Source organism: Aptenodytes patagonicus, chromosome Z, assembly GCF_965638725.1.
Source record: "Aptenodytes patagonicus chromosome Z, bAptPat1.pri.cur, whole genome shotgun sequence".
Lineage (NCBI taxonomy): Eukaryota > Metazoa > Chordata > Aves > Sphenisciformes > Spheniscidae > Aptenodytes > Aptenodytes patagonicus.
In genome coordinates this window covers 26,841,830-26,856,599 of record NC_134982.1, presented here as the reverse complement: position 1 = coordinate 26,856,599, position 14,770 = coordinate 26,841,830, and the positions used below count along the sequence as shown (strand labels likewise).

Here is a 14,770-nt window from a genome sequence, read left to right as displayed (position 1 = left end):
GCCTGAGCTGCCGGAGTTAAAACATTAGGTTGTACCATCTAAATCATACACAGCAGATACTGCACAGTCACAGTCTGGATGTTGCTGCCTGTCATATTTTCTTAGTGTTTCAGGGTTTTTTTATTACTACTTGAGGGATTTGGAATCCCAATCAGAAAATGCTGTTTATATCAGAGAGTATTCTCCTGAATCAAATAATAAATCCTGGAAATGGTCTGTGTTCAGTCCCCTATGTTTCAGTGTACCTTTTCTGAATCTGGGGTTGAATAATTTGGATGCTGTTTTGAGGTCAATGATTAATGAAGTCATTAGAGTGACACACAAGATTATGGTATCCATGTCGATTTATCATTCCACACAAAGTATGAACACGGCACATCTTGCCATAGCACGTGGGAACTTGGAACAAAAATTCAAATGGTAGTAGTAACATCTCTGGAGATGGAAAAAGAATAAAGGAAAATGACAAAAAATGCATCTGAGAAAACTGCCTTTTGACATGTCCTGATCTCTCCACACACAGAAATTTGAGTATTTCAGAAAATTTCCTAGATGACCAACTGTCATTTTTTCACCTCATTACAGAGGTGTCTCCTCTGTTAGCTAATGGGGTTGCGGAAGACTCAAAAGATGTCCCTGCCAGTCTTTCTACCCTGGTATTTCTGTTTGATTGGTTAGAAGCCCTCTTAAAACTTGGATGTAAAACTTAAAACATTCTTGCTCCTATTCACTTCCTCTTGCTGTATCCTGACACCACAAGTTTATGCAACACCATATCACAACATATAATGAAAAGAAGCAGTGACAGGAAACCACAAAAGCTGCTGAACAATTCCCAGCCCCCTCATTTCTTCAGGTTTATTGTTTTCATTTTATAACTATGAAAGATTGACTGAAATGCGTGAACCTCTCTGTGGGCATGATTTGTAAAGCTTCATCCCCTTACAGTTTAGTTTATCCATGCTGTGCAAAGTGCTGCAATGTTTAGCTATCCTAATAAATACTCAGTAAGCTGACTTGGGTATCAGAGCAGTAAAAAAGAAGCTCTGTCAACTAGGAAGCCCTGTCAGACATACAGCTATCATAGCTACAGTTCTTCTAATAGTCAGCCATGCTTGCTTAAAACTACTTCAGGTCTCTCTGCTTCTGAATGCATTGTTAAACAGAAAGCACAGCCATTCTTAAAAGGTAACGGAGTGCAACAAGCTCTCAGATACTCCATTTGTCTTATTTATGGTCAGTGATGAACAGGGAGTTGTTTTGGTCTTACAAGTTGGCTGCAGGAAAGACACTTTACTTTCAATTGTCTTGTCCCAGAAGCAGCATGCTACGGATTTTGTCTGCTTCCCTAAATCTTGAAACTAAATGAAAATTAACTGGCCAAGGCTCGATCTTCGTGAGACTTGGGTGACAACAGCTGTCAATGAGAAGCTGACAAGGAAATCAGTGCTTGGGCCTCTATACTACTACACTGTAAAATGAGAGAGGCAGCTGTCTACATCATCCAAAAGGAGAAACTAGTGGCTGGGAGGTTACGGCTGGAAACGCGGTACCAGCCCATGGAGGGTACAGTTTCTGAGCTTACCTGACTGTAGGATTTACATCTGTGATTCATTACCTTTTGCTCAGGCTGCAGAAAGCCTGCCCCTTCTGCACAGTCAGACCAATCTGGCTGACATGTTAATGATAGCACTTCTTTCTTCCAAGCTGGAAAAGGAATTACAAACGTGACTCTAACTTCCAGATTGGGATGTGGAAGGTATCACTGAAACAGAGTTTTGGCATAGCGAAGCTTATTAGGAAAGTATATGTGAGAGCCTGTCTCAGGATAACTGTTACTGTACACTCCAGGACGTGGTGTCTAGTGAATTTGCATGTTCTTGGGAAATACTGAAATACAAAACTATGTTCCTAAATAAAAGAATATTGCCTTGTGTTGTATTTTAGATTTCTTAAAATCTCAAGGAAACACAGTGGCTAACTGCCTCATTACAAATAATGTCAACTTTAGAAGAAGTAACATCTCTGATTGGTTCAGCAAAGTAGAACTAAATCACTCATGAAAATATAAGAGAGAATAATTTCTGAATGGATTTTTCACTCAAGATAGTACTACATGCAAACCTACCAAAGCCTGTATATTTTATTTTGACCTGCTCTGTAAAAGATATTCAGAACAGCACAATGCAATGTCAGCTTACTTTAGCAAGGGTAAGTGTTCATTATTCAAATTGTGTTTCTCCTCATATATTCTATTTATACGTTTGCTTCTTTGCTGAAGATTTAGAGGCACCAACTCCTCTGGAGAAAGTACATTTTGGACATTATTCATATTTACTTCGAAAAGGTTTATCTATAGCCTAAAGGGTAGTGTTACTCTTTGTAAGCTGGAAATTGTGACATTATTCTTAGTCAAAAGAATTGTTGAGCATATTATGGAATTCAGAAAAGTGTTTTAATAATTTAGTGTATTCCCATCATTTACATTATCCCAATCCTGCTTCTTTGGGTTATTGAATATTTAACACTGAATAACGCTCCTCTGCTGTGGATTTAATCATATTTTTTTCATTGTGAATATTTCTGTGTAACAACATAAGGCTCTTACTGCTGTTCAATCTATAATTAACAGGAAAAGGAAGAACAGAATTTCTCTGGTGTCAGTCTAGCTCTTCAGATTTAGAACAATAAATCCATGATGCAGTACTTTAAGTTCTGTTCAAAACTGAGCAATAACATCCTGTGTGTTGTAGAATATCATATGTAATCTACCAGATGATTCATATAAAATAATGATGAATGGGCTTCCTGTAACAGTTTCATTAAGAAGAACTAGATTTTGATCTTCTGTGAGAATTTCTGCCAGGGTGACACATTGGGAAAAAAAGTTAACAGTTCAGTTTGCCTTTAATATTGCCTTTATTATTTTTAATGATTGCTGGGATGTATTTCAATTCCTTAGGAAGCATTTCTGTGCACACTAGTGATATTATTTTACTTATAACTTTGCAATGTCATGTCGTAAGGAGCCAGGATAAGCTACTTTACCCTGAGGACAGGCACAGGAGGAACTGTGAGTGTCAAGGAGGAGGAAGAATTTGCTATTGGCCAATACCAAGAGCAACTTTCTCCTCCGCATTAATTCAGATCTGCCAGCCAATGTAGGAGCAAGCTGAATCAAGGATCTACTCATTCCCTGCAATTTTCAACTCACAAGTGCTACTGAGACGGGGGAACACATACTGGTTCATGAACTGTGCTCAGATCTCTAATGTGAATAGCCCATACAAGGAAGGAAGAGGGTAACACCATCAAATTTCTCACTGATGTATGGCAATGAGGATCTTGTGTTTAGTAATTAGCAAATCTGAGTAGTTTGTTTCTCTTAATTTCATGCATATTAATGGAACTATTTCCTACTGCACAATTTGCTGTATCCTTATCTGTGTTTATATTTTGGGACTTTCACCCTTTCTCTGAAGGCGCATTCTCGTTGGTTCAGTCAGCACCAGTGGCTCTTGTATAATGGTTGCTGGATAATTTTTTCCTAGAAGTTCGACTTCCAATTTCTGTCCAACTTTGCTTAGTTCTGTGGGAACATATGCAAAAGCCAGACTCTGCTGAGCACTGTAACTGAAACTTCCAGATGTGGTGTTGCCAATAACCTGAAAAAAACCCACAAACATTTATCTGTATTTTCAAGATGCAGTGAGGTTGTCTTAAAAAAAAACCCAAACAAACCAAACAACTATACATCTCATATACTAGTTTTGGTATATACACTTCAGACATCGAGCAAGTTTTAAGTGTGTCATGCAGTTCATAATATTCTCTACTGTCCTATTGTGTTCAATTAAGTTTTCACCGGAACAAACACTATACACATGCATATGTTTGTTACATACAATAATTTAACTGCCAGTAAGCGTTTCAACACGTAATCTGTGCTGAAGTGTGGAGGCCTAAACTTTGTTGTTGTTTTGTTTCTTTTAAGTGAATAGCAGAAGTGTTCTTAGGACAATGGTGAACTTGCAGGAGAGGAGAATGGATGAGTTAATACTTTAGTCTGTTCCAACTCTAGTTTCTGTGACTTGATGGTATTTCACATTTTCTTTGTAGATACTTAGTTAGTCTTTGCTTCCTGATTGAAGATTAGAAAATGGTTATCATAGCTTCAAATTGTTCTGTGCCAGTGAAACAAAAATAATGCATTCATACTTGAAACACAAAGTTACATTCTGTTCATGGAAAATTAACATTAGTTTCTTGTAACATGATCTATAGTCCTTACCTTGCCATTATGCCACACACTTTCATTTCCCTCTGGATCGACGTTATCTGTTTCCAGGGCGAGATATACCAGTCGCCGTTTGAGTCCCCTTTCTTTAATCTGCTTCAGTGCTTGCTTTCCTGTAAAGTCTGCTGGCTGAAAAAAATAGAAGATAATGATGATATATAGTTATTTGGGTTCTGCAAAAAGTTTAGAGATACAAGCGTTTAAATTTGTCTTCATTTGTTTTCTTATCACTTAAGCATTCTGTATGAAATATAGATTAAATCAAATCTTTGACAGATACGTACCAAAATAAAACCACCAAGATAGAAGGTTTTATCTTGGTAACTTTACTGAGTATGTTAGTTTTTCTAGATCTCAGCCCCTTAATATCTGTAATTCCAAGTGCAGAAGAAATACATAGGTAGTGACAAGTGTGGTACAAGCCCAGTTAAGGTTGTGAGCCAGAAGACACTGTTTCATTTCAGTTTCTGTAAAAAACCTGGAATACCAACACCCAAATCCTAAAGTCCTGACCTCTCTATATAGACACACATCCTTTTTGATGCCATCAGCAACCAAGATAGTAACTTATTCCTATTCCACTTCGGTGTCTCTGCCAGGCTGCAGAGCTGGCCGTTTGCTCCATATTCTTGTTTTACAGTATGTATGTTTTTTTCCCATATCTACCATTTTATGGGATGATGGAGCATGTTAGTTAAAGAATAACACTATCATTTGCAGTTCCCTTTTTCAGCTTGCCTAAAAACGTACAAGCAGATTCTCATATTTCTAGAAGCAGACTGCATAAATGTGTGACAAATATGAGGGGAGCCATCAGTAAGCCTGATTCCTAAAGGGTGTATAAGACAGTATTTATCGTATGTGATACAGTTGAGCTGATTCCACTGAGCTAGCCTGATTCCACAGCTACGTTCATAGATATTTTGCCTACCAGTGGCTGTGAACCTGACTTGTCTCACACTATTATCTCCTAAGTCTTAAATGTAACTCACACAACTTCCTTATTCAGTTGGCTGGGTAGAGAATAAATTAGAAAAAGAAGCCATAGAAAGAAGAGTTGTTTTAAACTTTGTGGTCCTGGACAGAATGCCTCAAGAACCAAGAGAAAGCCTCTTTCAAAGACGCTGACAGTTCAGAGAGAGGATAAAACAGTAATCAGGCTGGATATCATTATTGCTAATAACTGTGCAGTAAATATTAGGAACAGAGGCTTACAAATTCTGCCTATTCATTTCTTTTTTAAAGGAATAGATCAAGCAGAACAGAAGATTTGTATTCAACTAATTTGCCGGATCCACACCAGCCTGCCCCATGGGCAAGAAACATAATAGCAGTTACAAGGTCCTCTAGCTTTCCAGCCTTTGCTGAGAAGATGAGTAGCAGTGAAAGTTATTTTAAGACACTTGATCATAGGACACTGTGACAGCTCTAGTAGGTCTGAAGCAGGAATTATATTAATTTGATGAGTGTCTAAGAGAAAACAAGGGAAATATTGCTGAAGACATCAAAAATACTATTTCTGGTAATGTTCTTTAACTTCTGTAGGGAACTATTGCACTGTCAGAACTACAAGCAACACATATTATACTTGTACTTGGAATAGATTATTATGCAGTTAGTTCATGAGTTCTTATCTCTGTAGTTCTTGTTCAGGTTCACATATGTCTATGTGTAGGCTCAAAAGACATTACTAAAGCGATGAGGAGTTTTTGAACTTTGAAAGATTAGACTCTGTAAGCAGTTGTGGAAAACAGCTTATGAACCAGTTACGGACCAGTTAGTCTGAAAATGAAGGTGGACCAACTGAGGATAAGGCAGATACTGCACAGAAGGATCAGAGATGGCCCCCTTTGGGAAAAGACAGCATGAAATACAGCCCAGATCAGAAAAAGAAGGGACTGTGATGATTCATTTTGGAATATAACTTTCAAGATGCTGCTGGAAAAGATAAAGCAAAGATCTCAGACCAGACAATAACCAGCTACTCGTAGTTCCCTCTCACTTTTCACAGAATTACATTTCTACTACACAGGAACATTTATGAAAGGAAACACCTACAACTAGAAACGCGAAACACAGAATGATAGAATGGTTTGGGTTGGAAGGGACCTTTAAATGTCACCTAGTCCAACCCCCCTGCAATGAGCAGGGACATCTTCAAATAAGATCAGGTTGCTCAGAGCCCCGTCCAACCTGACCTTGAAAGTTTTCAGGGATGGGGCATCCACCACCTCTCTGGGCAACCTGTTCCAGGGTTTCACCACCCTCAGCGTAAAAAATTTCTTCCTCATATCTAGTCTGAATCTACTCCTCTTTAGTTTAAAACCATTACCCCTTGTCCTATAGCAACAGGCCCTACTAAAAAGTCTGTCCCCATCTTTCCTATAAGCCTCCGTTAAGTATTGAAATGCCACAATAAGGTCTCCCCAAAGTCAAGTCTTCTCCAGGCTGAACAACCCCAACTCCCTCAGCCTTTCCTCACAGGAGAGGTGCTCCATTCCTCTATTTTTGTGGCCCTCCTCTGGACCCGCTCCAACAGGTCCATATCTTTCCTGTGCTGAGAACTCCAGAGCTGGACGCAGTACTCCAGGTGGGGTCTCACCAGAGCAGAGTAGAGGGGCAGAATCACCTCCCTCGACCTGCTGGCCACGCTTCTTTTGATGCAGCTCAGGATATGGTTGGCTTTCTGGGCTGTGAGCGCACATTGTCGGCTCATGTCCAGCCTCTCATGCACCAGTACCCCCAAGTCCTTCTCTGCAGGGCTGCTCTCAATCCCTTCATTCCCCAGCCTGTATTGATACTGGGGGTTGCCCCAACCCAGGTGCAGGACCTTGCACTTGGCCGTGTTGAACCTCATGAGGTTCACATGGGCCCACTTCTCAAGCTTGTCCAGGTCCCTCTGGATGGCATCCCGTCCCTCTGGCGTGTCAACCGCACCACTCAGCTTGGTGTCAATCTGCAAACTTGCTGAGGGTGCACTCGATCCCACTATGTCATTGATGAAGATATTAAACAGTACTGGTTCCAATACAGACCCCTGAGGGACACCACTCGTCACTGATCTCCATCTGGATACTGAGCCATTGATCTCTATTCTCTGGATGCAACCATCCAGCCAATTCCTCATCCACTGGACAGTCCATCAATCAAATCTGTATCTCTCCAGTTTAGAGAGAAGGATGTTGTGTGGGACCGTGTCAAAGGCCTTACAGAAGTCCAGATAGATGACATCAGTAGCTCTTCCCTTGTCCACTAGTGGACAAATAAGACTGTATACCACAGCATGATACACAGACTAAAATGCTTTGCATGACACACAGAAATACCAAGGAAGTAAATATTCTACAGGTACGCTCAGCACAGAATCAGCTCTTTCCTATACATGCTAATGTAGTATCTGGTATTTAGTCTCAAGGAATGTAACTGTGGAACTAAACCCAAGTATTCAAATACAATGTCACATACCCTGGGGCCTTCTGTCTTCCAGCTGCTGCTCTGGAAGAGGTTAGGTCTCCCTTCAGTCCTGTGTCATACTTGCCAGCCCAATGTGAATGTTACCGATACACTAAGGCATCTAAAACGGCAGCATGAATGTCTGTGAATTCCCATTTTTAGGTCTCTTATATTACTAAGAGTGGCAACAGACAGGACTTTCTCAGAACCAGCTTCCGACAGCATTCTTCTACTGTGCCCTTTTCCTTGGCCAAGTCACCATCAAGTTTTCTAGAGGAAAGAACTGTAATCGTTGACTTTGGGAATGCCATATCACACAGCACTGATGTGGCTACTGCTGTACTGAGAGCACACCTCCTTTGTTCCTGGAGTATTCAGATACTTGTAAGCGCATAGACATAGAGAGAGATGAAAGCCTTATAAAACACTTAACATTTTCATGTTTGGGGTTGTTGTGTTTTGTTTGTTTTTTTTTTAAATTTGACTTCTGCTTAATTTATACCTCTATGAATCCCACATTTAGAAATGCAAAAACAGTTTCCATAAAGGTTAATGCAGCAATCATAATCAGAGCCTTGAGTACGATGTGGTAACAGATGTGTACTGCTTTTATGGGTCACTTCCAGGGGAACTGTATAGATGACAGTTAACTCCTGTTAATATACTAATTACTGGAACCTTGAAGTTGACAGCAAAAATAATTTTGACTTCCACTTCTTAATTACCTTTTAGATATGGAAACCTTTAGAGCAAGCAGGTAGCAGGCTTTAGAATCTACATATCTCTGGATCATTCTTTGCCTGTTGGTTACAGATACAAAATTAAATTCTTACCCAATTAATTTTAACTGGGCCAGGCTTTTGGCCACCTGGAATAAATCACTACATAGTTCTTATGCTAACTGAAGATGGATTTGGGGGATTTCATGTAAGGGGTTTGTTCTTTGTTATTTTATGTTCCTTGAAGGTTAAGAATATTCTTGTCTTTTTAGAATCATGGCCTGGAAAAATAACCAAGAGGTAACCTAGAATTCAAACTCTGCAAAATATACACAAATATTTAAATATATATACACACACACACTCTGCAAAAATGTGTGTATATATATGCATATGGACAACACACACATACATATATGAAAACTATATGAACATGGATAAAAATGTATGTATGAAAATATATGTGTATATATGATGTACAACTGCAAAAAATATGTGTATATATACTTTTTTAAACATTTAAAGCAACTTCTTAATAAATTCTAACCATATGAATCTGACTAGGTCGGTCTTCTTATTTTACAGTTCTTGGGTATCCACGTCAATTGTACACAAAGCAGATTTCCACCACTATTCATTTTTGATTTATGAGTGTGTGTGCCTGAGGTAGTTCATTCCAATCAAACCAGCATTTTGGAAATTCATTCAAACTCAGTCTGGCTATTCTTGGTAACAACTGCTTCCTGTTTCTAGGAGAAAAATAGTCGGTTTGGGTATTGCTTCTATTTGTTTTAGCTTGTCACACTAAATACAATGCAAGAAAAAATCCCATTCAAAACAGTGTAATTCAGTAAAAGAATATATATATAAAAAAAAGAAGAACAGAAACAAAGGAAAACCCTAAACAATTCCAACCTCAAACAAATATCATATTTAAAGCTGCTCTTACTGTCTTAGTTTTAAAAAAATAATCACTTGACATATAGTAACAATGTAAAACTTTAACTACTTAGAGTAATAAGCTAAAGCTAAAATACAGAAGACTTTCCGTTACTTTGGCATGGGCTCCCAAAGCATTAAGCTTTGGTAGATGTAATGTTTTTCACATAAAATAAAGACTTCTTAGATACAAGATAAAGACAGTATCTACTGCTTAGCTTGATATTCTTTAATTTGAGTGCAGTTCATCAGATAAAACCAAAAACAATGGGTTGTGCTTTTTACTTCTGTTACATAACATACAGATTACAATGGAAAAATCATATCACAAAGATAAATCAATTAAGATTTTCAAATAGCATATAGCTAAAGGGAGCCCATTGATTATCTCATCCATTAACATATCGGACATACATATTTGCCTTGCCCTTGTCCTCATCAGGCTTTTACCTTGTGTAAGTTACCATATGTTTGCTAGCACAAGATAAAAACATTTTTTTTTTTTTTAAAAGAGTTCAGGAGACATTAACCAATGAGGTGATTTTTTTACACACAGTGATGTACCCTGAAAAGCTTAACTTACTGTGTTTCAAGTGTGCTTGGCTTTCAATGGCATACAGATCCTAATTCTAATCCTCTGTAAAAATCTTTTGTGGCTTAAGGGAAACAAAGGAATAGAAATTATCTATAAAACTTTCAAAATTTTTTCTTTAATTGTGCAGTTTAGCAGAATAAAGTCTAGGTATCTCGGAAGAAAAATGTATCAATTCAACAATAACTGGCAGCAAATATATGCAAAATGTCTTAATAATAAAATGTTGTAATTTATTTGGTATGCTACTTATGACTGTGGGCATACAGCCAAATTATGTACACAAAAGCCACCCAACTGAGAAAGGCAGCAGCAATAGCTGCTGCGATCTGCTATAACCATTGCGTTATAACACACTGGAGACAGCATCAATGCAGTATTTTAGAATTAATTATTCTTAGCTGGATGGTCTTGAAGAATTTCAGGGTAACACTCCAAATGATACCCCCCTCACCAGGGCGATAACTGAAGATCATTTTCCTCCACAGGTAGCAAATATTTGACAAGTTTCTTTTTCTGCAGCAAACCAAAGCTACAGTTTACACCACACAAAACAGTTTTCTAAGGGAGATGTCGCCAGTCAGTATGTATGGCACCTGCATCACTGCACCTTTCATTCAATCTGCCGAAGCCCTTCTTGTATGCAGCCAGCTCTAAGAAATTGATATGATACAAACAACTGATGCATTATTGAATCGTTTTGGCTCAGAATTCCTAGCTCAGTGGGTGCTTATTCCTTTACATGGCCCAACAAACACACTGGGAGTGACCTAGGTGTGCATTTTATACAGATAACAAAATCATAGCAGATTCTTTCTAATGTGTTTCATATTCTGTATAAATTTATGGAATAAATCCTCTGTTTTATGACACTCTGGACATCAAATGAAGTAACCACAGAATATGGTTCCACTGCTAAATTTTAATTTGGATGGGGACAGGATTTAGGTGGAAAAGTACACTGAATAAATATGTTATAGGCATAATAAATGGGGAGTGGAAAAGGGGGGAGGGGGGAGGGGGGGAGTACCCTTCCCCCCTCTCAAATACCTAGTACCTTTCCATCACTCCATCCTTCTTCAGATCCCTCTGCTTTCCCCCAGGCTCCTTATCCCTTCTTCAGTAAAGTCTGTGCTCTTTCTTCTCCCTCCTCCTCCCTTTCTTGCATGCAGTAGAGATAGCACAAAACACAACCTTACACCACTTTGTGGAGTGGGGTCAGTGGCCACTACTGTAGTCATTCCTCTCAGAACAGCAGGGATGCAAGCTGGAGAAAGCGAAGGAAGGGCGGACAATGGCAGTAAGTGGGAGTTACAGAAACTCTTGCGGGTCGGCCTGTCCAGCATCAAGTTCGAGCAGTGCTCCCAGCAGACCTGGATAGCAAGTGCCACGCATTCCACCCACTACACCTGCCCTATATGCCCTATACTGGATTTTAGAAGTGAGAAGATAAAAATGAATCATTTGCTATGGTGCTGCAAACACAGCTCCCATTTTAAAGTCAGTGATCGCTTAAGCAAAAAAAAAAAAAAAAAAATCAGTTAAGAAGTGGAAAACATAAGCAAATGGTTACAAGTGGTTGCCTTTCTGGTTACCCCTACTCACCGTGACTCTCCTGCGGGTGAAAGGTTTTGGTTTCATACCATTGCTTATCAGCACTACAGACCATGTCATTGAAGCATAAAGTCACCAGATCAGAACAGTAGCATTTTACACAGATGATGATATAAATGACTACATATGCTGCAATGCTGCAGAGATCCAGAGTCAGCATGTACATCTTCCTTTCTGCCACTCTTCCCACCCTCTTCACCTAGCGCTCAGTGGTGTTTGTGGCCAGAGCCTTGGAGGCTCACGTCAGGACTGACAATTCTGCCAGTGCTCCCTTTTGAGGGCATGCTCTCTGCAATTAGAATCATAGAATCATTTAGGTTGGAAAACACCCTTAAGATCATTGAGTGCAACCATTTACCTAACACTGCCAAGTCCGCCACTAAACCATGTCCTTAAGCACCACATCTACGCCTCCAGGGATGGTGACTCAACCACTTCCCTGGGCAGCCTGTTCCAATGCTTGACAACCCTTTTGATGAAGAAATTTTCCTCATGTCCAATCTAAACCACCCCTGGCAAAACTTGAGGCCATTTCCTCTTGTCCTATCATTTGTTACCTGGGAGAAGAGACCAACACCCACCTCACTACAACCTCCTTTCAGGTAGTTGTAGAGAGCGATGAGGTCTCCCCTCAGCCTCCTTTTCTCCAGGCTAAACAACCCCAGTTCCCTCAGCCGCTCCTCATAAGACTTGCTCTCCAGACCCCTCACCAGCCTCGTTGCCCTTCTCTGGACACGCTCCAGCACCTCGATGTCCTTCTTGTAGTGAGGGGCCCAAAACTGAACACAGTATTCGAGGTGCGGCCTCACCAGTGCCGAGTACAGGGGCACGATCACTTCCCTACTCCTGCTGGCCACACTATTTCTGATACAGGCCAGGATGCCATTGGCCTTCTTGGCCGCCTGGGCACACTGCCGGCTCATGTTCAGCCGGCTGTCAGCCAGCACCCCCAGGTCCTTTTCCAACAGGCAGCTTTCCAGCCACTCTTCCCCAAGCCTGTAGCGCTGCATGGGGTTGTTGTGGCCGAAGTGCAGGACCCGGCACTTGGCCTTGTTGAACCTCATACAGTTGGCCTCGGCCCATCGATCCAGCCTGTCCAGGTCCCTCTGCAGAGCCTTCCTACCCTCAAGGAGATCAACACTCCTGCCCAACTTGGTGTCGTCTGCAAACTTACTGAAGGTGCACTCAATCTCCTCGTCCAGATCATTGATAAAGGTATTAAACAGAACTGGGCCCAATACTGAGCCCTGGGGAACACCACTGGCGACCGGCCGCCAACTGGGTTTAACTCCATTCACCACAACTCTCTGGGCCTGGCCATCCAGCCAGTTTTTGACCCAGCGCAGAGTACACCCGTCCAAGCCATGAGCAGCCAGTTTCTCCAGAAGAATGCTGTGGGAAATGGTGTCAAAGGCTTTACTGAAGTCTAGGTAGACAACATCCACAGCCTTTCACAGTCTAACAGGTGCAAGAGTAAAAGACACCTCAGAAATCCAATGCCAAAGTCAGAAGATGAGGTAGGGCTTGTGGTCTAAAAAGGCATTTTTTGACATCGAAATGCAGGCAGTCTCTGAGTAGGGTTGGTGGACATGAGACATAAATAGTGAAAAGCAGACAAGGAAAGGAGCAGAAAACAAAGAAGGTAAAAAAAAGTGCTGGTAGAGTAGACCTAAGAAAGAGTGAAGGGAGAGAGATTGTGGGTATTGTATAAACTGGAAAAAAGCTTGGAATGGAGAACAAAGAAACTGCCCCAGTAAATAAATAGGGCTGCAACAAAGAAACACTGTTTCTGATAATGGTATTTCCTCCTAGTGGAAACAAACACTGAATCTTAGCTAAGCACTCAGATCCTGGCCTGGAAAAGCGCACTAGAGCAGAGTCCCAAAGGGTTTCCATCATCTACTGCATTCTCTTCCCAAATCGCAGTGAGCTGGTGCTGCAGAGGGAGTGCCCAGGAGATGGCAGTCTTGGATATAGCAAAACAAGTCACAAACCTACAAACAGTTAACTACGCAATTTTGTAGCTGTACGCTGTTGATGACACTATTGCGTTCACATGGAAAACCCTTCTGAAAGAGTTCATTTCTGTGAGCTACCCAAATTGACACGGAGGTGTTTCACTCTAACATCAAGTTTTATTGGGACTTATGGTCCATTACGCTCAGGAGAAAAATAGGCTGTTGTAAGAATATTGAACTAGCTAAAAATAATCAACCACTTCAGAACACCAAAAAGGCACATGCTAGCAGGTTTTGAAGACACAAGCAGCCTCTGAAATAAGGACATATTTTTTTCTGTATGTCAATAGTGAACATAATAAGTTTAAAGTGATAAATATAAAGTGTGGCAAGAAAACATTTTCTAACATAAGGATAGCGAATCATTAGAAAGGACTGCCCAGGGAGACTGTGGGATCTTCAGGACTGAGAGGTCTTTGTAATTTCACACATGAACTTTTTATATATGTGGCAAGGTAAAAACAGATGTTGATTCTGCCGTAGAACAAAGGTCTGGAGTAAATTAACATCTGGTGATTGCTTATCTTTTTGTATGATAATATTTGAAAAAGCCATTAAATTTAAACCACGGTTTTGAAAAATAGAAAGCATTCAGAGGTGATATACTATATCTTTGACCACTTGAACCTGAAAAAGTTCAAATGTACAGCAGAACTAAAACAGCATTCTGGGACATGGAGAAAAAAAGAAATGCAACTTTTTCTTCTTTAAAGATACTCTGTGAATTTCCTGCCACAAAGACCATTAGGACTCTATTGAATATTTAGTAGCAGGGTGCTTATTCATGACATGAAAGTGTTAGTGAATGAGGCTATCTAACAACTTATCTAACTTACTAAATGTAAGACCAATTGAACAAACAAAAGAAAGACAACAGATATTAAAAAAAATCCCACCCCTAAACCAGACAGATTTTGTTGTGAAGTTATGAAGACAATGTATACTCTAAATTAGAAATTAATTCTGTTATTGTCCCTCCACTTCGGTTTAATCACAGCCCATCCTGCTTGTCTGTACAAGGAAGCAACTAACACCAACATTAAAGAAAAAAGGAGTATCAAGCAGAGAGTAGAGGAAACCACCTAGAACAATACCATCTCTTCAGCCTTCCTAATAAAATGAAAGTTACCACAGAAAT

The 14,770-nt window shown here is 40.1% G+C and overlaps 1 protein-coding gene across 1 annotated transcript in view; it reads right to left on the bottom strand.

Annotated features, from left to right (window-relative positions):
* Positions 1-2,900: 2,900 nt before the first annotated feature.
* DMGDH (dimethylglycine dehydrogenase) overlaps positions 2,901-14,770 on the bottom strand; it is a 49,726-nt gene continuing 37,856 nt past the window's right edge. The window contains exons 15-16 of the mRNA XM_076363326.1: positions 4,292-4,426; positions 2,901-3,665 (exon numbers count right to left, since the gene is read on the bottom strand). Of these exons, the coding sequence (XP_076219441.1) occupies positions 3,450-3,665; positions 4,292-4,426 (351 nt within the window). The 3' untranslated portion in view covers positions 2,901-3,449. The remainder of the gene's footprint in view (positions 3,666-4,291; positions 4,427-14,770) is intronic.